The sequence below is a fragment of the Nomascus leucogenys genome, chromosome 6 (genome assembly GCF_006542625.1).
Source record: "Nomascus leucogenys isolate Asia chromosome 6, Asia_NLE_v1, whole genome shotgun sequence".
NCBI lineage: Eukaryota > Metazoa > Chordata > Mammalia > Primates > Hylobatidae > Nomascus > Nomascus leucogenys.
The window spans coordinates 31,430,973-31,456,273 of NC_044386.1; the positions used below are offsets into that span (position 1 = coordinate 31,430,973).

The window sequence follows — 25,301 nt, forward strand, 5'->3', positions numbered from 1 at the left end:
CACACACATGCTATTACACATGATCACACATGGCTTCTCTCACACTCATGCTATTACACATGATCACACATGGCTTCTCACACTCATGCTATTACACATGATCACACACATAGCTCCTCACACACACGTGTTATTACACATCACACATGGCTTCTCTCACACAATGTTATTTTACGTGATCACACACGGCTTCTCTTACAATTACACATGATCACACATGGCTTCTCTCACACACACGTTATTTTACATGATCACACATATGGCTTCTCTCTCTCATACACACATGCTATTACACATGATCACACACGTCTGTGAGGTAATAAAGCCTTATTACATAGAGGTTATGTCAGAATGTAAATAAATTGATATCTTTTCATAAACTTCTTTTTATAAATATAGACATTCTATTTTTTCCTGACTACAAGTTTTCCACACACACAGCTCAGGAGTGAAATAACTAGATTTAAAATGGTGGCAGGTCACACCCTTCTTCAAATCATTAGCTGTGTCAGATCGCCCTGATATTTCTCCTCATTGTACTTAATACATTTTACAATGAGATAATTCTGGGTTTATTCCATATCCTGTGTTTGTCTTTGATTTCCTCAAGAGCAGAGAACAGGTCTGTTTTTTTCGTCCCCAGCAAGTATCATGATACCTGGCACCTAGTAGATCCTCAATAAATATTTGCTAAAGGAATTACTAAGTGAATAAACCATACACACTACATTTTGTGCTGCCCGTCTGCCTGTCTGCTCAGATCTATTTCCTTTGGTGCTCTTTATCTTATGGGGCTACATTTCAGGGTTCCCTTGTTTTCTGGCTTCTAGGTAGATTTGGCTAATAGGAGACACTGGTAGGAAGACTAGGGGAGAGAGAGAAGGAAAGAAGCCAGGATATTTCCCTAGATTCCTTTCTTCTCCCTGAGGTATTAATGCCAGTGTCTGTGTCTCCAAGGTGGGTGCAGCAACTTTGGCTTCTGGGTCCAGGTAACATCAGCTTTCCCATCACCCCTGCAACCATAGGAGTGGTCTTGGCTTCCTAGTTTTCTTCCTATCAGGGTTGCTTCACTATCTCCTGGGCTTCTCTGCTCTTTCATCACCAGTGGAATTCTTTATATTAAGTTTTCTCTGTTTTAAAGACTTCGAATGGGTTATATTTTCCTTGCTGGACCCTGAGTTCAAATGAAAAGTCAGAGTTGTAGGGAAAACATCTTTTTTTATTATTATTATTTTTATTTACTTATTTAGAGACAGGGTCTTGTTCTGTTGCCTGGGCTAGAGTGCAGTGGTGCAATCCTAATTCACTGTGGCCTCAAACTCCTGGGCTCAAGTGATCCTCCTGCCCCACCCTTGAGTAGCTAGGACTACAGGCACACAACACCATACCTGGATAATTTTTTTATTTTTATTTCATAGAAACAGAGGTCCAGCCAAGTTCCCCAGGCTGGTCTCGAACTCTTGGCCTCAAGTGATCCTCCATGCCTGGGCTGGAAAACATAACCTTATGGGAAAGTTCCTAAAAATGGTTGAAGAACAAGACTGAAGGCTAGAATATGAAAGCTTAAATTCTGATTCTGCCCCTTCCTAGTTGCATATTCCTGAGCAAATATTTTCAACTAGTATTTCTAAAACTGTGCCAAGGCACCCAGGGCATTAGAGTGACCTCACAAGAGTATCTCAGAATATTTAAAAATTTGAACACATAAACACAATGAAACTCAACATCTGTCAGACATCACATGAACTACTAGTGAGGCAGTTCATGCTTTCCACATAAGATTGCACTATAATCCTTCTGATAATTTCATATCTTTGTGAGACTGGGTTTTCCAGTCAGTCTGATAAAAAAATCACGCACTATATGGACATAAACATGGAGCAGAAAATGAGGGCAACAGTGTCCAATCTCATTCCAGGTGAGAAGTTGCACAGTGCCCAATAGGTGCATACATCTCCTTAGTATGTAGTTGTGATTAACAATGAAATAGAAATGAAAAATATATTTTCTTTTTATTTATGTGTATTGTATGTTTCAAACAGCTAATAAGTTTATTTAATTTGTTGGGACCTGATTATTTATAAATTGAATGGTTAGATATTTCTTTTGGCCTAAGCCACCATGAAAAAATCATGAAGGCGCTAAGGGAAACATGAACTAAGAAGCCCTTCTGAGTCTCAACTGTAAGATGAAGAAACCTGCTCCACCTTCCCCTTGTGATTGTTGAACGACAGTTGAGATACTGCACATAATGGACCTTACTGATTGCCTGCCCAACATCCATTCTCTACTCCCTCTACTCTGATGGCACCTGGATTAGATTGTGGAATCTACCCCTTCCTCACATGCCTTTAGGAAGTAGAGTCCAGGGAAGCTCCAGGAGCAGGCTGGTTTTATGTAAAGACAATCCCGTCTTCTTTGTCAAAGACAGGAATAAGAAAGGCTTGTAACTTAACTCAGTTCAAGGAGACACAAGACGACTTGCTGGGGGGTCCTGAGATCTTTATTTCCGGATGTTGCTGTGTGTGGGTATAAGATCCGGAACTTGCTACCAGCCTGAGGAGAAATCAAACACATGGAGAATGGAAAGCTGACAGCCCAGAGACCCACAGGGAAACAGGCCCCGAGTGACTGGATACAGGCAACCCTAAAACTGACTGTCCCTCTGGACTCCAGGCAGTGAGCCAACACATTTCCTCATTATTTGGGATATTGTTTTTTTCAGCTGAAGTCATTCTGATTCAATATAGGTGAAACTTGTTTTTGCAAATTAAAAAGTGTGATATAACTGTTGCTAAAGTTTGGAATGTGCTTAGAGGGAGATCATGAACACCAAGACAAAAGGCCTGGATGCAACCAATCACTCTGTTTCACGTGACTTTTATTTATCACCATACAACTTGTGGCATTTCACCATTTTCCACATTGTAGAATCAATCATTGTGTAAATAAATGTATATCGATGTCTTCAAGAATATATCATTCCTCTTTCACTAGAATTTGCCACCTTCAGTTGCCTGCATCTCTTCCACTCTCCTTAAAACTTCCCATTTTCTCCTTACCTGTCCCCCTTACTTATTTCAAAATCTACAGCTTGTCAAAAGTTAACTGCAAAAATAGAAGTGTAACATTTTTTTGCACAGGGTCTTAGACTCTTCAGAAAAAGGAAAGTATGGGTCACTAACAAAAGCTACTAACCTTGCTTTTATATATTCACTCTTTAAAAGTTCACAACCTACAAAAAACAATTCTTCATTTGAACATTTTGTGTAAAGTCAACTAATTACGGAAATCAATCCTCTAAGCTAGCCTGTTTATTTACAGATTTTTGCCAGCTTGCTTTTATCCTTTCCCTCACTGGTCCACTCAACAGATATTTTTTTGACCACCTATTGTAACAGTAACCAAGGTAAAAAGATTTGGTTCATCTCCATTAGGATAGTGCTACTCAAAGTGCAGTCATTGAACCAGAATCATAATCATCTGGAACCTTGGTGGAAATGCACATTCATGGGTCTTACCCTAGACCCATTGCATTAGAATCTCTGGGGGTGGGGCTCAGGAATCTGTTTTAACGGTATCTCCAAGTAATTATTTTGCTTGCTAGAGCCATTACTCTGGGAACATAATGGCCTAGTGAACAATTTTGTAAAGTATAGTAAAGGCAATTACTATCCTTGCAGATGTGTACAAAGTGAGATAGAAACCTACAAAGGGCCTTAAGAATAGGAGGTAATATTGAGCACCTAGGATGTTTAGGCACTTCACAGGCATTGTCTTAGACATCACAATGATAGAGTGAGATGTGAACCCAAGGCCCTTCTGACTCCACAACTCATAATCACTGTACAAAACTACCCTAGGGTTGAAAAGCACAGGAAGTTTCACAAAGAAGGCTGTGTTCCAGCCCAGTCTGAGTTTGCTAGATCAACAGGCTGGAGCAAAAGGGGTCTTGATAGTCCTGGAAAATAATGATACAGTATATAGAAAGGAATGGAAACAAGAGAGACCATGGCATAGTTAGAAATTTCAGGTAGTCCAATATAAGTCCTGGGGAACAGGAGGACAGGGATGGGACTGGACAGCCAGATGGAAGCCTTATTGTAAGTAAAGGGTTGATATGCTACGTAAATGAGTTTATATTCTACTCTGTAGGAAAAAAGACCACCACAAGATTTTTGCAGGACTGAAAATTCAGTGTGGTGTCAAACATACCCAGTGGAGTAATATGATAATAATAATAAGGCAATGATACTAGAGGTCAAGGCTGACAGGGCAACTGAACCGGAGTCTTGGGAAGAGATAAGAGGGGCCTGAATGAAAAGTGCAATGGGGGATAGGCAGAGGGAATGGATTCAAGTGCCGTTAAAGTAGAATTGACAGCACTTCACTCTTGAGATGTATTCATTTAATAAATATTTACTAAGTTTCTACTATGCACTTGGCACTAGGTCTAGGAACTAGGGATTTTACAATGAATGAAACATACAAAATCCCTCATAAAACTCCCATTCTAGTGTGTGTTGGTGGGCTGGCGGGGGTGGGAGGGGAGACTGGGGCTAATAAGCAAATAATGTCAGTAGTGATATAGGGTACAAAGAAAAACAAGATAGGGTGAGGGGACAGCAAGTGATGACGTCGCTGCTATTTTAGACAGAGGCTAGCAAAGGACTCTCCGCAGGGGGGCAATTGGGCAGTGGCCTCAGTGAAGTGAGGATAAGCTGAGGGCCTATGAGGGTGGAGAAAGGCATGGTGGGAATGGAAGCAGGAGACTGGTAAGAGAGAAAGACTTGCCTGGCAGGACCCAGATGATGGCACAATCTGAGAAAAAGAGGCATGTCAGTGACGCCAACAGGCAGCTGCACAGAGAAGCCCGGCTCCCAGTAGAGAGAGCTAGATGGAGGGGTGAGAGTTATCTGCCGGAAACCTGGAGACCATCTGCCAACATTCTCATTCGAAGACACTGACTGAATGATTTCCTGTCAAATTAAAATGGTCAGACTTCTCTATTTCAGGACATTCATTTTGTTAAACAATAGAGCCACAAATATTTCAAGGAGTCACAAAATGCTATTTAAATGGTATTTAAAGGGTTTTCTTGGAAGCGTTGCACAAACTTAAAAGCACAAGTACACTTTAGGGAAAAAGAAAGCTTTATTTCATAAATTATATTATATTAACCCATTCAAAATATAAGTCAAGAATCTTAATATCAACAAATATATCAAGCAAACTGGAAGGCAGAATAACTACCATAATTTACTATAAGTACCCAAAGTATTTATAAATCAAAAGCCCTAATGATAACCATTTTTAGAATTCAATCATCACTGTAGAATCAGAGTCTAATTCTTTTCTTGATTAGAGTGGTAGGACACTGCAATACTGTTCCTCCATGTTCCCACGCATACAATGTTATGTGTTACTCTACACTGTAAATGCAGTATTCAAATTCACTTGAGCTGTGGGCCTGGAAGTTAGAGACTAGCTTTTACCTTATTACTTTCAATGATTTTATCTGAGTAAAGCTGATAAATCTCTTCGCGGCTGAATCCAAATTCTTCAAGTATCTCCTCAGTGTGTTCTCCTACAAAAGGATCCCTTTTGAAAGAAGGGATGGCCGGGGTGTTTAACAGCAGAGGTGCAGGGCGGGGGCTCAAGTCCTGCTCCTCATTGGTGATAAAGGAGCCCCGTTCCTTGTTGTGATCATGATGAACAACCTCCTCAAAAGTCAGAACCGGAGTCACACAGGCATCTGTGCCGTCAAAGATTTGACACCACTCTGCCTTCGTCTTCTTTGCAAATACATCTGCAAACTTCTTCTTCATTTCTGGCCAATCATCCATGCTCATCTGATTGGGAAGTTCATCAGACTTTAGTCCAAGTCCTGAGGAAAAATACAATTTCTTAAATTATTACGCTTTGAACAGAGCAATTATAATCAATAAAAATGAATGCTGAGCCCACTGTACTATGCAAAATAAGATGTTCTATAAGGGCTTCTCAAATGAGTCAAGAGAAAAAAATGTAAAATCAGTTTAAGGTTGGAGCCAAAGCCTAGAGAGGGCAGAGGTAGTCAGACTTGTCACTACCGAGATTTTATTATTCGTATTTCATCAAAAGTAGTCTGTTTTCAATGGTCTGGTTTCCGGAAATTGATTTCCTACCTCTGAGTAGATTTTGAAAAAAAATTTCCCCAGGGTGTTATTACCAGTTATACTGAGCTAAAATAACTCCCTATTTTCTATAATATATTCAAACCTTATTTAAAAAAATATAAATAATTTTACACATGGCCATCTCAGTTTCCAAGGAAGAAGCCTGAAGACGAATTATTTAATTCAGGATTGCAGTTTTTTAAATACATTCATTTATCTTTATTTTGTTAAAATAAAAGAGCTGGAATGTCCAGGAGTGATGGCATTAGTACAGCGCAAGCTACTCGGGAGGCTGAGGCTGGAGGATTGCTTGAGCCCAGGAGTTCAAGGCCCAGCCTGAGCAACACAGCAAGACCCCCATCATCCATCATCCATCCACCCATCCATCCATCCATCCATCCAAACATACATTAAAAAAAAAAAAGAGAGCCCAAAAGGGCTTTGTACTAGGATAAAGGACTTGTAAAGTAACCAAAGACTCATGCAAATTGTTCCTATAACAAACAAAACAGAAACTTATTAGCTAGCCAGTCAACAGTGGGGCATGCAGACTTTCCTCTCCAGCATGAAAGGGACTTGAAGGGCCCATCAAGACCACAGTGCAGAGGACATGATAACAGCTCTCTGGGGATTTAACAGGAAAGGTGGCCTCTCTAGCTCTTGACCCCATCTGTGGTTTTTACTGACTATGTGGGCCTACCCCTGCAGACATGCCCAAACTCCAGTTCTGATTAAATTATACCCAAAGAGCAGGGCCGCTTTACAATAGTTGGTGTAAATGTCCTTTTTCTTCCCCATATAAGCAGGTTTTTAAAAGTGCATGGCTAAGTGTCAAATGATAATGAAAGGCCCTTTATGCATCACACTGTGTGTAAGTTTAGCCAAGTTAATTGAATAATCCTCACTTATAGAATACCTTCCTTCTCTAGTGCATTGACAAGGCTAATTGTAAATTGCTCTGAAGATGGTAAAGTCCCTATAGAGGTAAGAAGACATAAATACTGAAGCCTCTTCTTAAGGTTTTGAGGACTATGAGGAAATAACAAGAACCAACACAGTTCCAGATTTTTGTAAACAGCCTCCTGTGGGATATATAAGTACATTTTCTTCTGTAACCACCAGTCCCATTCAAATACCAGGACAGAGATGAGGCCATAGTTTCAGGTTATCACTATAATCTACAGGATGTCTTTCACTTGATGTTCTTTCTTGACTGCCCTGAACTCTGTGAGTGAAAGGCACATAAAATGAGCATCGAGCAAAAAGTAGTGATCTTCATGTGCTTTTAAAACAGTTTCTTTTTATCAGAATGTGATCAGAATCATAACACTAAGTAAAGCTGGAGCCAATATGTTCTCTCTTTAACCTTATAGTTGAGCTTACACAGGTCACAGTTTGTATGCTAGAAAAATACTAGAAATCAAAAGCCCCCAGATCCTACCCTAACTCTAACACCCCAATTCTCCCATTGTCTACCATCCCTTCTTCGCAGCCCACAATCTCCCATCCTGCCCATGACCCTGACCAAGGCCACAGGATTAAACGCCAGTGGTTTAAGGTGAGCTGTTTGCTGTGCTCCTGACACTCCAATATGGAACTTGGAATCCAGTCCCAAGTCTCAGAATCCATAATTGTATAAATACAGTTATAGATTGTGGCTAGTTGTTATGGTACAATCACTATGAAATTTCTGGTATTTTAAGTCAAACAGATTTTCAGGAACTAGCCTGGGGACTCAGACACCTTTTAAAACTTGGGAAAGCGTGTTTTGATTCAAAAAAAAAACTGCCATACACACACACACACACACACACTTACACAAAATGCTTATTCTTTTAAGTACATGCCATAAACTTTACTGCTTTATAATACTAAGTACATAGTAAGCAGTCAAAATTCATGTTGTAAGTATTCAATGATAGATGTCCAGGATGGCAACTGTAAACATTATTTTTTTATTATTATTATTATTTTTGAGATGGAGTCTCCCTCTGTCACCCAGGCTGGAGTGCGGTGGCGCGATCTCGGCTCACTCCAAGCTCTGCCTCCCAGGTTCACGCCATTCTTCCGCCTCAGCCTCCCTATTTTTATGTATGTATGTATGTATGTATGTATGTATGTATGTATGTATGTATGTATTTAAGACAGAGTCTCACACTATTGCCTGGGCTGGAGTGCAATGGCATGATCTCGGCTCACTGCAACCTCCGCCTCCCAGGTTCAAGAGATTCTCCTGCCTCAGCCTTCCCGAGTAGCTGTGATTACAGGTGCCGGCCACCATGCCCGGCTAAATTTTTGTATTTTTTAGTAGAGATGAGGTTTCACCATGTTGGCCGGGCTGGTCTTGAACTCCTGACCTCGTGATCTGCCCACCTCAGCTTCCCAAAGTGCTGGGATTACAGGTGTGAGCCACCGCACCCAGCCATAAAAATTATTTTTCTAATAAAAAATTGGAAAAATTGTAAATGAACTTGCATAGGGAATTGGTTATATAAATTTTAGCACAGGCAGATCAAAAATATGATATGGCTGCTATATAAAATGGGTGAGGGTGAAGATCTTTTGTACTGACATGAAAGAATGTCTTTGCTATACTGTTTTATAAAAAGCTATAAATTATAAATTTATATAACTATATATAAAAATTATAAATTGTAAAATAGAAAATAATTGCTGGGTGTAGTGGCTCATGCCTGTAATCCCAGCACTTTGGAAGGCTGAGGCAGGAGGATCACTTGAGCCCAGGAGTTCAAGACCAACCTGGGCAACATAGTAAGACCCTGTCTCTACAAAAAAATAAAAAAGTTAGCCAGGCCTGGTGGCACAGGCCTGTGGTCCCAGCTACACGGGAGGCTGAAGCAGGAGGATTGCTTAAGCCCAGGAGGTCAAGACTGCAGTAAGCCATGTTTGTGCCACTGCACTCAAGCCTAGGCAACAGTGTAAGACCTTGTCTCAAAAAATAAAATAGAATAGAATAATTGTGCATTTGTATGTGTACAATAAAAATTCTTGAAGGTCACATCCCAAATTTTCCCAAAGTGGAAGAACAAAGGAAAATTTTCCCTTCTTAATTTTTAAAATCTGTATTGCTTCTTTTCCCTAGCAAACATATAATTTTAAATTTTTATTTCATTTTTGAAAACTGTGGTAAAATACACATAAAGTTTACCATGTCAGCCATTTTTTGGTGTACAGTACTAGGGCATTAAGTACACTCATACTGCTTTATAACTATCACCACCATCCATCTGTACCACACAACTCCTGAACTTTCTCATCTTTTCAAACAGAAACTCTGAACCTATTAAACACTAACTCCCGCTCCTACCTCCCCACAGCCCCTGGCAACCACCATTCTACTGTCTGTCTCCATGAACTTGACCACTTTAGATATTTCACGTAGCGGAATCATATAGTATTAGCCCTTTGGTGACTGACTTATTTCACTCAGCATAATGTCTTCAAGATTCATCTCTGTTGTAACGTGTTGGAATTTTCTTGTTTTTTTCAGGCTGAATCACATTCCATTTTACGTCTGTACCACATTTTGTTCCTCCATTCATCTGTTGATGGACACCTGAGCTGCTTCTACCTCTTGGCTATTGTGCATAATGTCACTATGAACACAGATATACAAATATCTGTTTGAGTCACTGCCTCCAATTCTTTGGGTTATATACTTAGAAGTAGAATTGCTAGATCATACAATTCTATGTCTAATTTTCTGATGAAATGCCACGCTGTTTTTGACAGTGGCTACACCACTTTACATTCTCATTGGTAATACTCAAGTGTTTTGTTTCCTTACACCCTCGCCAACACTTGTTATTTTGTATTTTTTAGGAATAATAGTTTGAAGGCCAGGAGTGGTGGCTCGCTCCTGCAATCCCAGCACTATGGGAAGCTAAGGGGGGGGCAGATCACTTGAGGTCAGGAGTTTGAGACCAGCCTGGTCAACATGGTGAAACTCCATCTCTACTAAAAATACAAAAATTAGCCGGGCATGGTGGTGGGCACCTGTAATCCCAGCTACTCGGGAGGCTGAGGCAGGAGAATCACTTGAACCCAGGAAGCGGAGGTTGCAGTGAGCCGAGATCACGCCACTGCACTCCAGCCTGGGTGACAGAGATCACTAAGCTTTTGAAAATTATCTACTGATAAAACAGCTTTTGAAAATTATCTATTGCTTACCTGATTGTACTATAAGAGCTTTGCTATCTCAAAATGTTATAAAATTCTCAGTGTTTTCAGACTTTTTTGTCCTAGAAAATAGCAGGGATGCAGCAGAGTACGCACCTTAAAAAGATTTTGCATACTTATGTTCAGAAACTGAAGATATAAAGTATGGTCTCAAAGATCTAAAACACAAAGGGGAGTAAATTAGGTATGTAATTAGTACTACCTCAAAAATTATTATTATTATTGTTGTAGTTTTGAGAGAGTCTTGCTCTGTCACCCAGGCGGGAGGGCAGTGATGTGATCTCACTGCACTGCAACCTCCGCCTCCCAGGTTCAAGTGATTCTCGTGCCTCAGCCTCCCAAGCAGCTGGGATTACAGACACGCGCCACCATACCTGGCTAATTTTTGTATTTTTAGTAGAGACGGGGTTTCACCATGTTGCCCAGGCTGGTCTTGAACTCTTGACCTCAAGTGATCCACCTGCCTCAGCCTCCCAAAGTGCTGGGATTACAGGCATAGCCATGGCACCCGACCCTCAAAAAATTATTCCAGATGTGGGGGTTTGTCCAGTAGGACTTGAGAGAGAAGACATGTATATGTGATTAGTAAAAGTACTATTTTTGTAAATAAATATTATAAAAGAAAGATAATGCTGAGGCATTTTGGCATGGACTAGGTAGATTAAGTGAAAGGTGATTTAACATGCCATCTCCTTAGCACAAGCCATCTGTCAGCTAAGGATCCTAGGTAAACTCTGAAGGGAGATGAGGGTTAAGGATATCATAAAAGGCTATGGATGCAAAAAGAGGGGGCTGTAAAAAAATCAGGGGAGTTACAAAGTTTAAACTCAGCAGAAGAATACCCAGGAGAAGGTGATCAGGAGTTAAGGGGTTGGAGCAATGACCCTGCTAGAAAAATGTTGTCTTGTTTCATTTTCAGTGTTTCCAGAAAGGCTCATTTATTGAGGTGAAGTGTGGATGTGAAAAATGAGCACTCAGCACATACAGCAGTGCTTCTTCATCCAAGGTTTTGCTTTCTGTGGTTTCAGTTACCCACAGTCAACCATGGTCTGAAAATATTGAATGAAAAATTCCATAAATAAACAATTCATAAATTTAAATTGCATGCTGTTCTGAGTAGCATGATGCATGATGAAACCTCACATTGTCCTGCTCCATCCTGCCTTGGACATGAACCACGTCCATCCCATCCACACTGTGGGGCTACCAACCCATTAGTCACTTAGTAGCCAACTAGGTTATCAGGTTGACTGCTGCAGTATTGCAGTGCTTGTGTTCAAGTAACCCTTATTTTACTTCCTAAGGGCCCCGAAGGTTGCAGGCAAAGGTGACGCTGGCAATGTGGATATGCCAAAGAGAAGTCTAACGTGCTTCTCTTAAGTGAAAAGGTGAAAGCTCTCAGCTTAAGGGAATAATAAAACTCGTAAGCTGAGGTTGCTAAAATCGACGGTTAAGAACGAATCTTATATTCATGAGATTGTGAAGAAGGGGAGAAGGAAAAAGAAATTCATGCTAGTTTTGCTGTCACAACTCAGACTGAAAAGTTACAGCCATAGTGCATAAGTGCTTAATTAAGATGGAAAATGCATTAACTTTGTGGGTGGAAGACATAAACAGAAACATCTTCCAATAGACAGCAATCAGGTTCAGTACTATCTGCAGTTTCAGGCATTCACTGGGGGTCTTTTAATGCATCTCCCACAGATAAGAGAGGACTACTGTATATGTTTTAAAATAACAGGATACACCAAGGAAGGGAGTTAACTCCAGAGTGGCAGAATGAGAGCCTTCAAAAACTGGCATTAAAGCAATGAGAACACTAACAACAAGTGTCAGAATTAACTTTTTCATAATTCTGGAAATTAAAAGCTTGCAGCAATCCAAGGAGCATTTATTCAAGAAAAACAGCTGAATCTCAGTAAGAGCAGTGAGCTTTGTGGTGTTAGAACTTGTGCTAATTTCATCCCTCTCCCTGTGGTAGCCGTGAAAAACAACTTCCTCTCAATTCTGGTCAGTTCTGAAAACCAGCAGGAGAATAGCCCCAAGAGGAGGAAAAGAAGTTTGGAGCTTCCCCCAAAACCCCATCCCCAGAGAACTGTCATTATTTAGCCTGTCTGGCAGCTCCCTGAAAGGCTCCATTCTCAGGGCTTGTCTCGCTGACTCAGAGCTCACTTTGCTCTAGCCCTAAAATGTTGATTTAAAAAAAAAAAAGGCAATATTTTATCGCAGCTGTCTTAGGTGGTGTTATTTATTGCACCTAATGAGATGCTGACCAAAAAACTCAAAAGAAAAAACTGGGGAATGGGATATCCATAGGGGGCTTTGAAAAGCTCCAACAGATTCCTGAGAATTTTTTTGCAACTCCTGAGAAGGCCATGCACACGCACACGTGCAGGGCAGTATGAATGCCCGGGAGAGATCTGTAAAGGCCCTCCTCTCTCACCTCTGGCTGACCTTGAGGCTCTTCACAAGCAAGAAGTTAAGGCACATAGTGCCTCAGAAAAAGATGGGAGATTTATTGGTTCAAGGCATTTACGGGCCAGGCGCAGTGGCTCACGCCTGAAATCCCAGTACTTTGGGAAGCTGAGGCAGGAGGATAGCTTGAGGTCAGGAGGTTTCAAGATCAGCCTCAGCAAAATAGCAAGATTCTGTTTCTACCAAAAATAAAAAATTAGCCAGGTGTGGTTGTGTGTGTCTGTGGTCCCAGCTACTTGGGAGACTGAAGCAGAAGGATGGCATGTACCCCGGAGTTCAAGGCTGCAGTGGGCTATGATCACACCACTGCACTCCCGCCTGGGCAACAGAGCGAGATCCTGTTGCCTAGATTAAAACAAACAAGCAAACAAACAAAAAAAAAGGCATTTAAGGACGTTTCTGTCCAATCATTAGCTGAAGCTAACTCAGCTGACTTCAGTGGCTGCACATGCCAAAGAATACAGACTTAATTTAAGAAAATCATTAAACAAACAGCAACAATAACAAGTCCAGGACTGAGGGGTCCTGAGGAGTCCTGGGAGTTGTCACATTAAATTATTTAAAATGTCTAGTATTTTTTTTTTAATTTTACACGTTTATTTTCATTAAAACTTATTTAAGTCACTTTGGACCCAGCACATCCTTAGGTTTTACCCATTCATCAAACTGCTCTGCTGTGAGACAGCCAAGTTCAATGGCAGTTTCCTTTAAGGTTGATCCTTTTGGGGTGTTGTCTTAGCAATCTCTGCTGCTTTGTCCTAACCTATATGAGGGTTGAGAGCGGTTACCAGCATTAGCGACTAATTCATTAGCTTCTTGATCCTTTCTTTATTGGTCTGGATTCCCACTATGTAGTTTTCTGTGAAGGAAACTGAAGCATCCCCCAGCAGCCTGAGTATAACATAAATTTTTAATCATCATTGGCTTGAAAACATCCAACTCAAAATGGCCACTGCTGCCTCCAACAGTTACAGCCACACAAAACCCCATGACTTGGGTTGCAACGATGGCCATTGCTTCACACTGAGTAGGGTTTGCCTTGCCTGGCATGATACTGCTTCCTGTCATATTTTCAGCAAGATCAGTTCTCCCAGACCTGGCCAAGGACCAGAACTCAGAAAATGAATATCATTTGCTATCTTCATCAGACTGCAGGTGGCAGTGTTCATGGCTCCACAGAGCTCCACCAGAGCATCATGAGCAGCCAGAGCTTCCAATTTATTTGGAGCAGTGACAAAAGGCAAGCTTTTTAATTTCTGGACAGAGAGGTACCCTTTATGATCTAGATAAACCATTGTGTTCTTCTATAGTTTTTCCAACTATATTTGAATAGGTGAAGTTAATATGTTTAATCATAAAATGCTTTCAGATGCTTGCAAAAACAATTACTCCATCAGATGAGAACACATCAAAAATGTGAAAAATTTTAAAAAAGTCACTCCAGCTATATGCAAATAACTTTAAGTATATGCATCTGAAAAGCTACCAAACATAACAGTGAAACTCTAAACTTGTAGAAAGGTAAATGCACTGTGATCCGCTTTCACATCACTTCAGAGTATATTCTAAAACTTCTTAGATTCTACATTATTTATAGAGTGAACTTTAAATTCAAACATTTCTCAGGAACAAAATGACTCCCATCCAATTATTTAATTAGGGAAGAAGAAGTCCCAAATTTTCTTGCTAATTTATGGCAACTTGTCAAGAAGGCAAGAATCTGCAAGACAGGTAATCTGCAAAGGCATAGTGATATATTAACATATTCTAACAGAATCTCATTTGCCAAAATCTTTCCATGCTCTGGTGACTTCTGACATTGAAGTGCCATAAGGGACATCTACCAAAGAATAGGAGCTGGTAGAATACTGAATGGAAAGCAACCCACGTGAGATCATTTCTAGGAAAGAGTAAGATCTGGGCACACAGGGGCAAGATTATCCAACACAAGGAGTGAAATGTAATAAAAGCACCGAACATCCTACAAAAGGGATTATTATTTTTAAAACCCTCAGCTATTTTATAGACTAGTAAGACTGCTGATCAATTTAAAAGCCATGGAAAATGGCCCACATTATATTGATGGCTATAATTAGGTTAATTAGAAAGTGGCTATACAATAAAAGACATCATAGATTCCAGAAGTCTTTAAAATAGAACCAAAGAACATCCACGGCAAAAGGGGAACTGGGGGAGACGTGTGACGTTTACTTACCTTTGATGAGCAGCTCGTAGAACTGGGGTTCTATTGCTCCAACAGCCATGAACTCCCCATCTGCTGTCCTGTAAGTCGTATAGAAAGGTGCTCCACCATCCAGCATGTTCTGTCCTCGAGATGCTTCCCACAGACTCAATTTCTGAGTTTTCCACAGAAAAGAACTTAAATATGCTGCTCCTTCCACCTTTGAGAAAACAGAATACAAGACAAATCCAGATAACTCAAGTGTCAAAGCATGAATAATTCCTCCTATTCAAGTTAAAAAAAATTTGCATAAAAATCATTATCTTAGAGTATATGAAGATTCTACCTAATTACACAACTTCTCTGGTATTTCCAAAAAGTGAGTTAGAGCAGTTTGTGTTAAAATAACAATTGGCTGCACTGTTCAGTTCCGAAAACACTGTAAGACTTAGAAGAAATGACCTTTGCTTTCCATTTCAAATAAGATTGGCAAAATGCTAGTGATTTTTAGCTAGGTGAGGGTACATGGAAGGTCACTATACTATTCTCTCTACTTTTTATAATGTTAAAAACTGCCAAGATAAAAAGTTAAAAATTAAAAGAGTTTTTAAAAATCCATCTTCTGATCTCCATACCTATAAACACACACAGATGTATAAACCATACCACATTTTAAAGGTAAATCACGTAACAGTAAAATTTGGCTTATTCTGGCTTGATTCCAATCCCAAGAAAACTGTATTTGAGTATTTAATATATGTTGTATTTCATAATCACTAGAGAGTTATAAAATAAACTAACAATATGGATGACAGGTATGTGCATTTTCTGAGTCCAGGCAAACTGGTTTGGGAATGCCACCTTCCCACTGAGTCCTAAAGTCATCACGCCACCTTCTCACTGAGTCCTGAAGTAATTACACAATAAAGTACAATTATTACAAGGCTCAAACTCAAAGGCTGGAGGCACTGGTCTATTTGAAGAAGATGATGTTCTGACCTTTATGCCTTTTGTGAGCCTAATGTCTCCAGCACCCCAGCAGGAAGGCCCTCAAGGCATCCTCGTCTCAAAAGTTACCAATAGAGGAGGTCTCATTCCAACTGCTAGCAATTTCTCAGTTACTGACTGGGGAACAACCACAAAATGTATCTTTGGATATATCCAATTTTCCCTCTAAACTTGAAATTTCACGTACATCTGAATTTATGGCTGTGACATTTATTATCACCAAATAGCTGAGTTCATGTAAGTGGCCTATGGCAGTGCCTTTTTTTGAGGCTGGATTACAGAGATATTAGAGTTCCACATTTATACACATACACACACATATATATACACATATGCATGTATATGTGCACTATTTTAAATATATTTTATGTTTATGTTATTTAAGCACATATTTAAATGTATCCTATACCAAATTCTGACTCATCAGAGCCTCAACTCATTAACATTTGTTGCTAGACTTTAAAATAAAGCTTTTCCTTCCAATTTTGCATAAATCTTACCTTGTATTTGAAACACTATTAAGGAAAACTTGTTCTGCATGGTTCTCCTCCCCTCTTAATTTGTGCTTACTCATACAAAACCAACAAGTTAGCACCTTCAATAAGCAAGTGCCTGCTTTCCGCCCAAGCTTTGCTTCTCTCAGAGCCGAATGCCGAATCAATAGGGCAATAGTAGATGAACTGGTAGCAAGCTTGTCATACAGTGCAAGAGAGAGTTTTAGCAGAGAATTCTGAATACTGTTTATCTGACTTTCATGTTCAGGCCAACGAATGTGAGAAGTTTTTACACACTGTAGTGAGTCGACCTTGAAACAAAATATTTTTGTTCTGCTTCATCATAAATGAAATGCAATCTGAAATTTTAAGCAAGTTTTTAAAAATAGAGGGTGTTTTTTTTTTTTTTTTGAAATGGAGTGTCACTCTGTTGCCCAGGTTGGAGTGCAGTGGCACAATCTCAGCTCACCGTAACCTCCACCTCCAAGGTTCAAGCGATTCTCCTGCCTCAGACTCCCAAGTAGCGGGATTACAGGTGCCTACCACACCCAGCTAATTTTTGTGTAAAAACTATAGATATTTTTAACTTATCTCTGTAACTCAGGATTTTCCTAACATCCAGTCAAAATGAAATATAGTAATAAACTGAATACTGAAAGCGATGAGACAATCGCCCATAAACTGTCACTTCCAGCGTTTGTGTTTAGCACAACAGCTTCATTGGTCTGACAAAATAATATATAAATATTGAATATGTAAACATAAAATGTTTTATGCTAATAAAATACCCCTTTAACCTCTTTTATATGTTGAACGTCCTGATGAGACTGTTGAAAAATAGACGTGTTAACAGAGTTACAGGTCCAGTTGGGCCCACTCAGGACAAAAACAAGCTCTGGTCTAATCCTTAGCATCAGAGGAGGGTACAGGACAAGAAATACAGCAGGAACCCTCCTCGTCTCATTGTAAGGCCTGGCAGTGGCTACGCTGGCACACGGCTTCTCTTGCCCCATCACTCACACACCACGCATGCCAGTCGAGAGCCCCCTGACACAGGGAAACCGCAGCCTCAATTTGTCACCAACCTTTGACATTGTTAAAAGAAAAACTTTAGACAAATTACTTTAAGAGTTTAACTGAGCAATGAATGACTCGTGAATTGGGCAGTCTATGGAACCAGACTAGGTTCAGAGTGACTAGTGTAGTCCTGTGGCCAGAGTGGACTTATGGACAGAAAACGGAAAATGATGTACAGAAAACAGAAGTGAGGTACAGAAACAGCCGGATTGGTTACAAGTGGGCCTTTGCCTTGTTTGAACACGGTTTGAACAGCTGGCTGCCTGTGATTAGTTGAAGTACGGCTGCTGTGATTGGCTGAGACTTGCTGCTTGTTACAAAAGCAGGTTACAGTCTGTTTACACATCCAGTTAGGTCACAGCTCACTATGTAAGAGAAACCTTTAGGTGGAATTTAAAATACGTAAGGGGGCAGCTTTATGCTACAGTTAATTTAACAACGCTGTGCTCATCATGTGGGCTCAGATTGAGTGTAAATACAGCAAAATGCACTCCATATTCCAGAGTTATCTTAACTACAGTTTCCAAGGAAACAGCACTACAATAAGGCAGCCTCCAGCTCTTCACAGGCAGGTCCAGGTCTGGAATTCTGCTGCTAAACAATGTGAAAACTTTCGGCCCATTAGAAGGTATCTGCCTCCCCCAATCAGCTTCTACAATTGCCTGTGTCACAAGGGTTCCTAGTGATGAAGCAATGACTATGATTTACTGATTCTTTTAGCCTTGTGTAATTAGCAAACACTTACTATCCCCTAATGGAAATATGAACCCAGAAGAAAGATTACAACATTTTCACATACCCTAAAACCTTACTATCTTCTTTACTTTATTTATTTATTTTGAGACAGGGTCTCACTCTGTCACCCAGGCTGGAGTGCAGTAGTGTCATCTCGGCTCACTGCAACCTCTGCCTCCTGGGTTCAAGCAATTCTCATGCCTCAGCCTCCCAGGTAGCTGGGACTACAGACACGTATCACCAAGCCCAGCTACTTTTTTGTATTTTAGTAGAGATGGGGTTTCACCATGTTGGCCAGGCTGGTCTCGAACTCCTGACCTCAGGTGATCCACCCACCTCAGGCTCCCAAAGTGCTGGGATTACAGGCATAAGCCACCACGCCCAGCCAAACTTACTATCTTCTAATCATTATATAATTCTGATTAGCTACATTCTGCTGAAAGCAGCAATCACCTTTTATTTATATTTGATGATAATCAATTGCATCTCTTCAGTAAGTTATTCAAATTATTACTAGAGAAGTATCTAGGCTCAAATTCTCCTTAACACTCCCAAGGCTCCATGTTTGCTCTTAGTTCATTCCTTTTGGATCCCAGGGACCATGCCCATGGGGCAGCAGGGGAAGTTGTTGAAAGCAGTGGCTTTAGGGTCCAAATGCCTGGGGCAGTGCTTCAGACCCTTTCCCGTCATCTGCTTTAGAGGAAGGCAGTTAACCTCTCCAAGCCTTCAAGTCTTCAATGCCAATGACAGTAGCACGTCTCCCTCAGGAAGTTGTGTGGATCACAGAAGCCCTGTGGAAGGTACTGGTCTTGAGTTTGGCAGGTACTGGTATAAAGCCGGTGCTGCTATCTCATGCAGCGACTATGCCATGACTACGCCAAGAGCTGGCCCACAAAAGATAAACCACACTCCCCTGCCACTGGTACACACTTCAGAGAGGGCACGCTGGAAAGTGTGCGATGTGCCCTGATGACAGTGTCCCACAGGCACACACTCAGTACAGGACTGGTCATGATTCACCATGAAGAGGAGAAGGAAGTGCAGGCTGAAGCTTTGGAGATGAGGGGGTTTCTGGTAGAAAATGGATTTTGTGAAGATCATCATCCAGGACCCAATCCAGTTGACACTCTCAGTCTCTAAACTCTTGAGGTATCCACCAACATTTGACCCTCTGACCATTCCTTTCTTTGGTTTCCATGACAACACTCCATTCTGCTTCTCTCCTTAGCTGTCCCCAGCCCTTGCTTCTCTTTTCTGCCCACGCATTCCTTAAATGCCGGTATTCTAGCCCCTTCCTAGTGGATCGCATAGTCTCATATGGCTCCCAAATAACTCTGAAATCTGTTTCTAGTCCCTAACCTCAAGTATCCCACCTGCATATCCGAAAGGCACTTCAAAACTGAAATGACCAAAACTGAGTTCCTTTTCTCCTAGTAAAAATAACCACAATGACAAATTTTTACAGAAGGTCCACTGTACGCCAGGCACTGTTCCCACACTGAACAATGGACGAACTCATTGAATTCTCATAGCATCTAACAATGCTATGAGGTGGATGTCATTATTATCTCCATTTTACAAGGGAAACTACAGCACAGAGAAGTTAAGTAACTTGCCCAAGATCATAGAGCTAGTAAATGGCAGAGCTAGGACGGAGGTAGTCAGCTGCCACTCTGTGCTCTGACCACTGTGTTCAGCAGTCTTCCCTCAGGACACTAGCAGGTCATCCAAGCCAGAAACCTGGGAGCCAGCCTCAACTTCTCCCTCTTTGCTCCCTGTCAGTCCATTATCAATTCCCAGCAATTTTATATCTCAAATGTCCCTTCAATGCAAACCAACTCTACCATTAACTGCTTTAGTACTTGCCCTGATCTCTTCAGCAATAACCTAGTCATTGGTCTTTCCATCTCCAGTCTTGTCTCCTCAAATCCATTCTCCATCCCACCTCCAAATGTCTGTGAAAAGGCAAACACGCAGTGGTGGTGCTGGAGTGAGCTCTCTTACCCACTAGCTGTGAGATCTTGAGCCAATGACTATGCTTCCGTTCCCTCCTCTTTAAAACAACAACGTGTCCCAAATGCAGTTTTGAGAATAAGAAGAAATCACACAGGGAATGTGCTCAGCAGAACATGACGCAAGCACTCAGTGGATGACAGTGAACAAACAGAAGTGTTATGATATCAGAGCATCCCCTATAAAACGCAGCAGGAAGGTTTAGACAGGGAGGTCCATTTGACCTTAGCATTCCTAAGAATTTTCTCTACCTGCTGAGGGAGACTTCTTGAACTTTTTTTGAACGACGACTGCTTGAAAATGATATACTAAGCACAAGAGATACTTGGGGAAAATTGTTGAAATATTTAGGTTGGCAAATATCTGGCAAAACCTGTAATTACTTTTGAAGCAACCTAAAACAACATAGGAATCACATGAGTCATGGAAAGTTTAGAGAACTGACTCCAAGGACAGATGATCAAAATACGACATTCTAACAGATATATAAAGGACATAAGCCTATTTTAAAAAGAAAAGGATATCCTTGGTAACTTGGATTGAAACTTCAAATGTCATTTATCTCTTCTTCTTCAAAAAAAAAGGATTTTAAGCAGCCATATCTTAAACTTAGGGACAAGTGGCAGGCATCTACCCCAATTAATACTTACCATACTTGCATCAATGACCTGACCCTTGCCAGAGCGTGTGCGTTCAAAAAGAGCCATTATAATACCCAATGCACACATAAGGCCACCACCAGCAAAGTCAGCCAGGAGATTCAGCGGGGCATACGGATTCTCACCACTTCTGCCAATTTTTGAGAGAACACCTACATCATTAAAAACAAATTTAATGTCTCTTTTAAATTTAATCTCTTCTTAAATATGTGAGCATCTTAAAGGAATAATCAATCTCTCTAGTAGATAATGTAAGTGAAAGCTAGTATACATCACTTTTCCAAATCTGAGCTTAGTCAGTAAACTCATAAACAGGCTTTCCCTCAAGACAGGATCCTTGTTTTGTCGTTTTCCTGTCTAAAACCTATTCCAACCAACATTTTCAAATATTGCTAAGTTTTTACTCACTTACTTTTGGAAAAGAAAACGATTATTTATTTTGTGGTTTTAAAACAGTAAACGCACTTTCATTCTTAGTAGAAAGAAATGCAAGAAAATACTTGTACACAAGAAAAAAAGGAATTTAATTTTTAAGTAGATGTGAAAAGCCAATTCTATACCCACGTCTTTCCTCAACTTTTAAATGTGTACTCACAGAAAATCTGAAACGTCCTATAGTCAACAACACATAGTTCTTAGAATTCTGGAATCAAGCCTACCTCACATGTTGTCACAGGCAAAAACTCTTATAATAAAGTGATATTAGGACCTGAAAACCAAGGGCTTTTTTTGGTGCTCATAGAAGTATGAAACAATGACTCAAGCAATGATTCTCAATATGGTGGGTGGAGATTTCGGGGTGTGGGGGAGAAGTAGCTGTCAGAATCGAACTATGTCAACATTTTCAAACTACAGAGCAACCATCCCTGGTACCCAGTAAGCCTCTTAATTCCTAACAGGGGTTTGTCTGAGAATTTACTCAACAAATGTAGTAAATAAATGATAGTAGTGGGCATGTATTATCCTTCGAACGTGTTAAGGGGTGGGGTGAGGGAAGGTTGAGAATGATTGTTTCAAGACTCAAACTGATCCATTTTAAACACCCATGCCCTCTTGATTGATTCTGATAAATATTTAAATCTTCACCTTTACAAATTATTGTTAATCAACATACCTGTAGATCTTAATGGAATAAATTAAAAAGTGTAGACTAAATTTTTTTTTCAACATACCTGACAAAGCCAAATAGTTGATATCGTGGCCAGCTAACCGGGAGAAGCTTCCTGACTGGCCAAATCCACTCAGCCTGGCATAAATAAGCCTTGGATTTTCCCGCTGCAGAATCTCTGGGCCGAGCTGGAGTTTCTCCATGACACCTTAAGAGAAAAGTAACGACCTTCTTAAGAGAGTATGGATTGAGGATGGAGATAATCCCTTCTCTGAGACAAACATAAAATAGCACCATTGCAAGTAATATTAATAACATTTGCTGTGGGCTAATGGCATGTTTACAGCAGTTAAGGACCCAAAGAGTGAAGCCACCATTTCTGGAATGGGCTTCTTCCCAGGATGTAATTTCTCCCAGTACATCCCTGTTTCTCTCTAGGTTTATCCAAGCCTATTTATTCAATCCCCAGAGCAGGGTCTCATCCCTTTAGTAAATCCCTTTTCTCTCTTTCTATACCGCATCAGTGTTTACCACATCCCACCTTAGCTGCACTTGCTTGTACATGCATACACTTATCTTCCCTATCAGCTCATCAGCTCCTCCTGCAGAATTCACACCTGATGTTTCCACAGGCGCTAACGTGCCTAGAATCAGTACCTTCACGAAACAGTTTAGCGCCCTTCTGTAAAAAGAGTGGTTAGTGACAATAGTACCTGAGAGTTTTTAAGCTATCAACAAGTATAATATTGATAGCAGAAACCCCGGGTAACCAGCACCTGAAATTTCCTGGGATTAAAAGTAATCAAAATTACATGATAAACTCACTGTCTTTACCTTCCTAAGGCTAAAATACATCACAGAAAACCTCTAGTCATCTACCTAAACACCAGTCACAACTCCTCACCCGGAGGCTATATCCATATTCCCAGCTGAGGTTCTCCTAATTATAAGACCTTGGACAAGCCTCCGTCATCTTAAATGGAGCATTCTTAAATTATTACATAATCTTAATTATTAAATCATTATTGTTACAAGCCTCAAATACGGCCGTGAGGGTTAAATGAGTTAACGCATTTAAATAAGCCGGCTGTGCCGTAGGCATTCATTCATTCACCATTTACCGATTTCCCACTATAGACCAGGCAATGCTTTGGATTTCTACTTGAACAAAGTTATTCTGGCAGCTGTCTGAGAATCCACTGGAGTGATACCAGCCCCAAACACCAGTTTTTAAAAGGCTGTCACACCAGTGTCAAGGCAGTTGCAGCAGGTATGGAGAGAAATAGTCCGAGTGGGCTAAGGAGCAAAATGACTGTATTGATGATCATTGAAATTGGATGTGAAAGGAAGACAAGAGTCCATGATGAAGTACAAGTTCGAGATTCAGGCATTCACTGAAATAAATAATACAGAAGGTGGAGATGCTGTTTTAGAAGGAAGAAGGAAAGGCTCAGTTTGGGATTTGTGGAAGCTGCCTGGCGGGCAGCCTTGACGGCGATGCCTGGGACCTCTGTATGCCAGCGTCTGCGGCTCTGAAAGGGGGAAGTCTACAAAAAGGTGAAAATGATGGGAATGGGTAACGGGGCTTCAGGGAGCAGATGCTGAGACTTAGAACGCCAGCATTTCAGGCAGGGAGCGTTAGCCTGGGCCCGTGGATGGCTTGAGGGTACAGCACTCCAAAACGGTAGCCGAATGACCGCCTATATGCAGTTTTCCAGGAAGGGAATCCTGTGGCTTTCATTAGATTCTCACAGGGCTCAAGACCCTCAATTAATTAAGAAAGGCAAATACGGAAAGTTTCTTAGAAAAAAAAAAAGAGGAATTTGGGAAGGAGTCAGAGAGGCAAAAGGAGAAACCGGGCAACAGCAGTATCTCAGAACCCGTTTTGGACAATCCAGTTTGGGATGAATGATCACTAACAATACCCTAGGAGGCAAAAATCTAGAAGGCTGGGGCCGACAAGGGTTCTTGCGGCAACAGGGCAAAGGTGTGGCGGGAGCAGCCTCGATCGAACGGCCAGGCCTCTCCCCTCCGCGGGAACTTCCCGAGAGTAGCCCGCGGGGCCCGGGCTCACCGCCGCGGAAGGGCTCCAGCAGCACATCCGACCGCTCGCACAGACGCCGCAGCACGGCGGCTCCCCGCGGCTGCTTCAGGTCCAGCACTAGCGAGCGCTTGCCCCGGCCCAAGCGGCTCACGTCGTAGCGGAAGCCGGGCCGGTCCACGCGTACCACCCGCGCCCCGAAGTCCGCCAGGACCATAGCACAGAACGGGCCCGGGGCCAGGCCGGACAGCTCCACGACCGAGATGCCCTGCAGTGCCATGGCGCTTCCCAGTGCCCCCTGAAGGAAACTGAGCAGCCCTTCGCCCCAGCTTAGCAGCCTGCAGGAAGCCCTCCCAAGGCCCGGCGCCACACCCCCAGCCCCGGCGCCGCGACCCAAATGCACCACCCACGTCCCTCTTTGGTGGGCCTGCGCGAGCCGGCGGAGTCTGCGCACTGGCGCGCTTCCCCACCCCCGGCCTCCCGGGACCGCCAGTGCCAAATGCACTAGGTTGCTTTCGTTTTCCTGCAACCTAAATTCCTGAGTCCTAAATTGCGGGGATTGACCTTTGGAGCTCCTGCCTGTTACTGTCCTCTTTGGACGCTTTTATTGTGACCATGGCGATCCCCAGCCGTTGTACCATTCGAGCCCCTACTCCTGCCTTGGAAATAAAATAACGTAAACACGTAAGAACAATGCGAAAGCGTTTTCTTCCCTAGGCGGCAGATTGTCTTCTTCACCGCCCCTGCTTAGCTAGCTAGCTAGCTGGCAATTTAATCCAGAAACGGCTTGCGATCCCTCCTAGGTGCACTCGTTTTGAGTTACAAACTCTGTGGATTACATGTCTTTTTAAAAAAGTTTAGACTACACTAGGAAAATTATTTTAGTATCAGAAGAACATCGGGGTGTAGTACTCATCAGCGCTAAATGAGAGCGCTTTAAAAATGTTAGTCTTCTGCCATTTCTACAGAAAGCTGCAATTTCAGGTTTTCAACCTAATAGGTGATATTTAAGAAAAAAAAAAAAGCAATCGCAAATAGCCCCACTGCTTTTTCAAATCATTTTTTCTCTTCTAGGTATAGCCTGTCAGGTGGCCTAATGTAATTTTTGACATCTCTAGGAATTTGAATAGAACCAGAAATGGGTGCCAGAG

At 41.5% G+C, this 25,301-nt stretch overlaps 1 protein-coding gene across 2 annotated transcripts; it reads right to left on the reverse strand.

Annotated features, from left to right (window-relative positions):
* Positions 1-1,198: 1,198 nt before the first annotated feature.
* Positions 1,199-24,577, reverse strand: AMACR (alpha-methylacyl-CoA racemase). Of its 2 annotated transcripts, XM_012501701.2 has the most exons (6): positions 24,184-24,577; positions 22,174-22,317; positions 20,993-21,153; positions 15,049-15,235; positions 5,496-5,887; positions 1,199-2,556 (listed from the first exon to the last, which is right to left on the reverse strand). In XM_012501701.2, the coding sequence occupies exons 1-6, from the start codon at positions 24,428-24,430 to the stop codon at positions 2,452-2,454; spliced, it is 1,236 nt and encodes a 411-aa protein (XP_012357155.2). In that variant the 5' UTR covers positions 24,431-24,577; the 3' UTR covers positions 1,199-2,451. The 2 variants fall into 2 exon arrangements, with proteins under 2 accessions (XP_012357155.2, XP_012357158.1); XM_012501704.2 differs by lacking the exons at positions 1,199-2,556; positions 20,993-21,153 and having other exon boundaries at positions 5,136-5,887; positions 24,184-24,548.
* Positions 24,578-25,301: the final 724 nt, after the last annotated feature.

Bases quoted from the DNA above. Each gene is read 5' to 3' on its own strand.
- AMACR (XM_012501701.2), bottom strand. From the start codon at position 24,430: ATGGCACTGCAGGGCATCTCGGTCGTGGAGCTGTCCGGCCTGGCCCCG. The intron at 5,888-15,048 runs GTAAGTAAACGT...ATTTTTCCTCAG, and splicing joins CTACGAGCTGCTCATCAAAG to GACTTGGACTAAAGTCTGAT. The intron at 2,557-5,495 runs GTAAAAGCTAGT...ATTTCTCCTCAG, and splicing joins AAATCATTGAAAGTAATAAG to GCTGGTAGCAAGTTCCGGAT.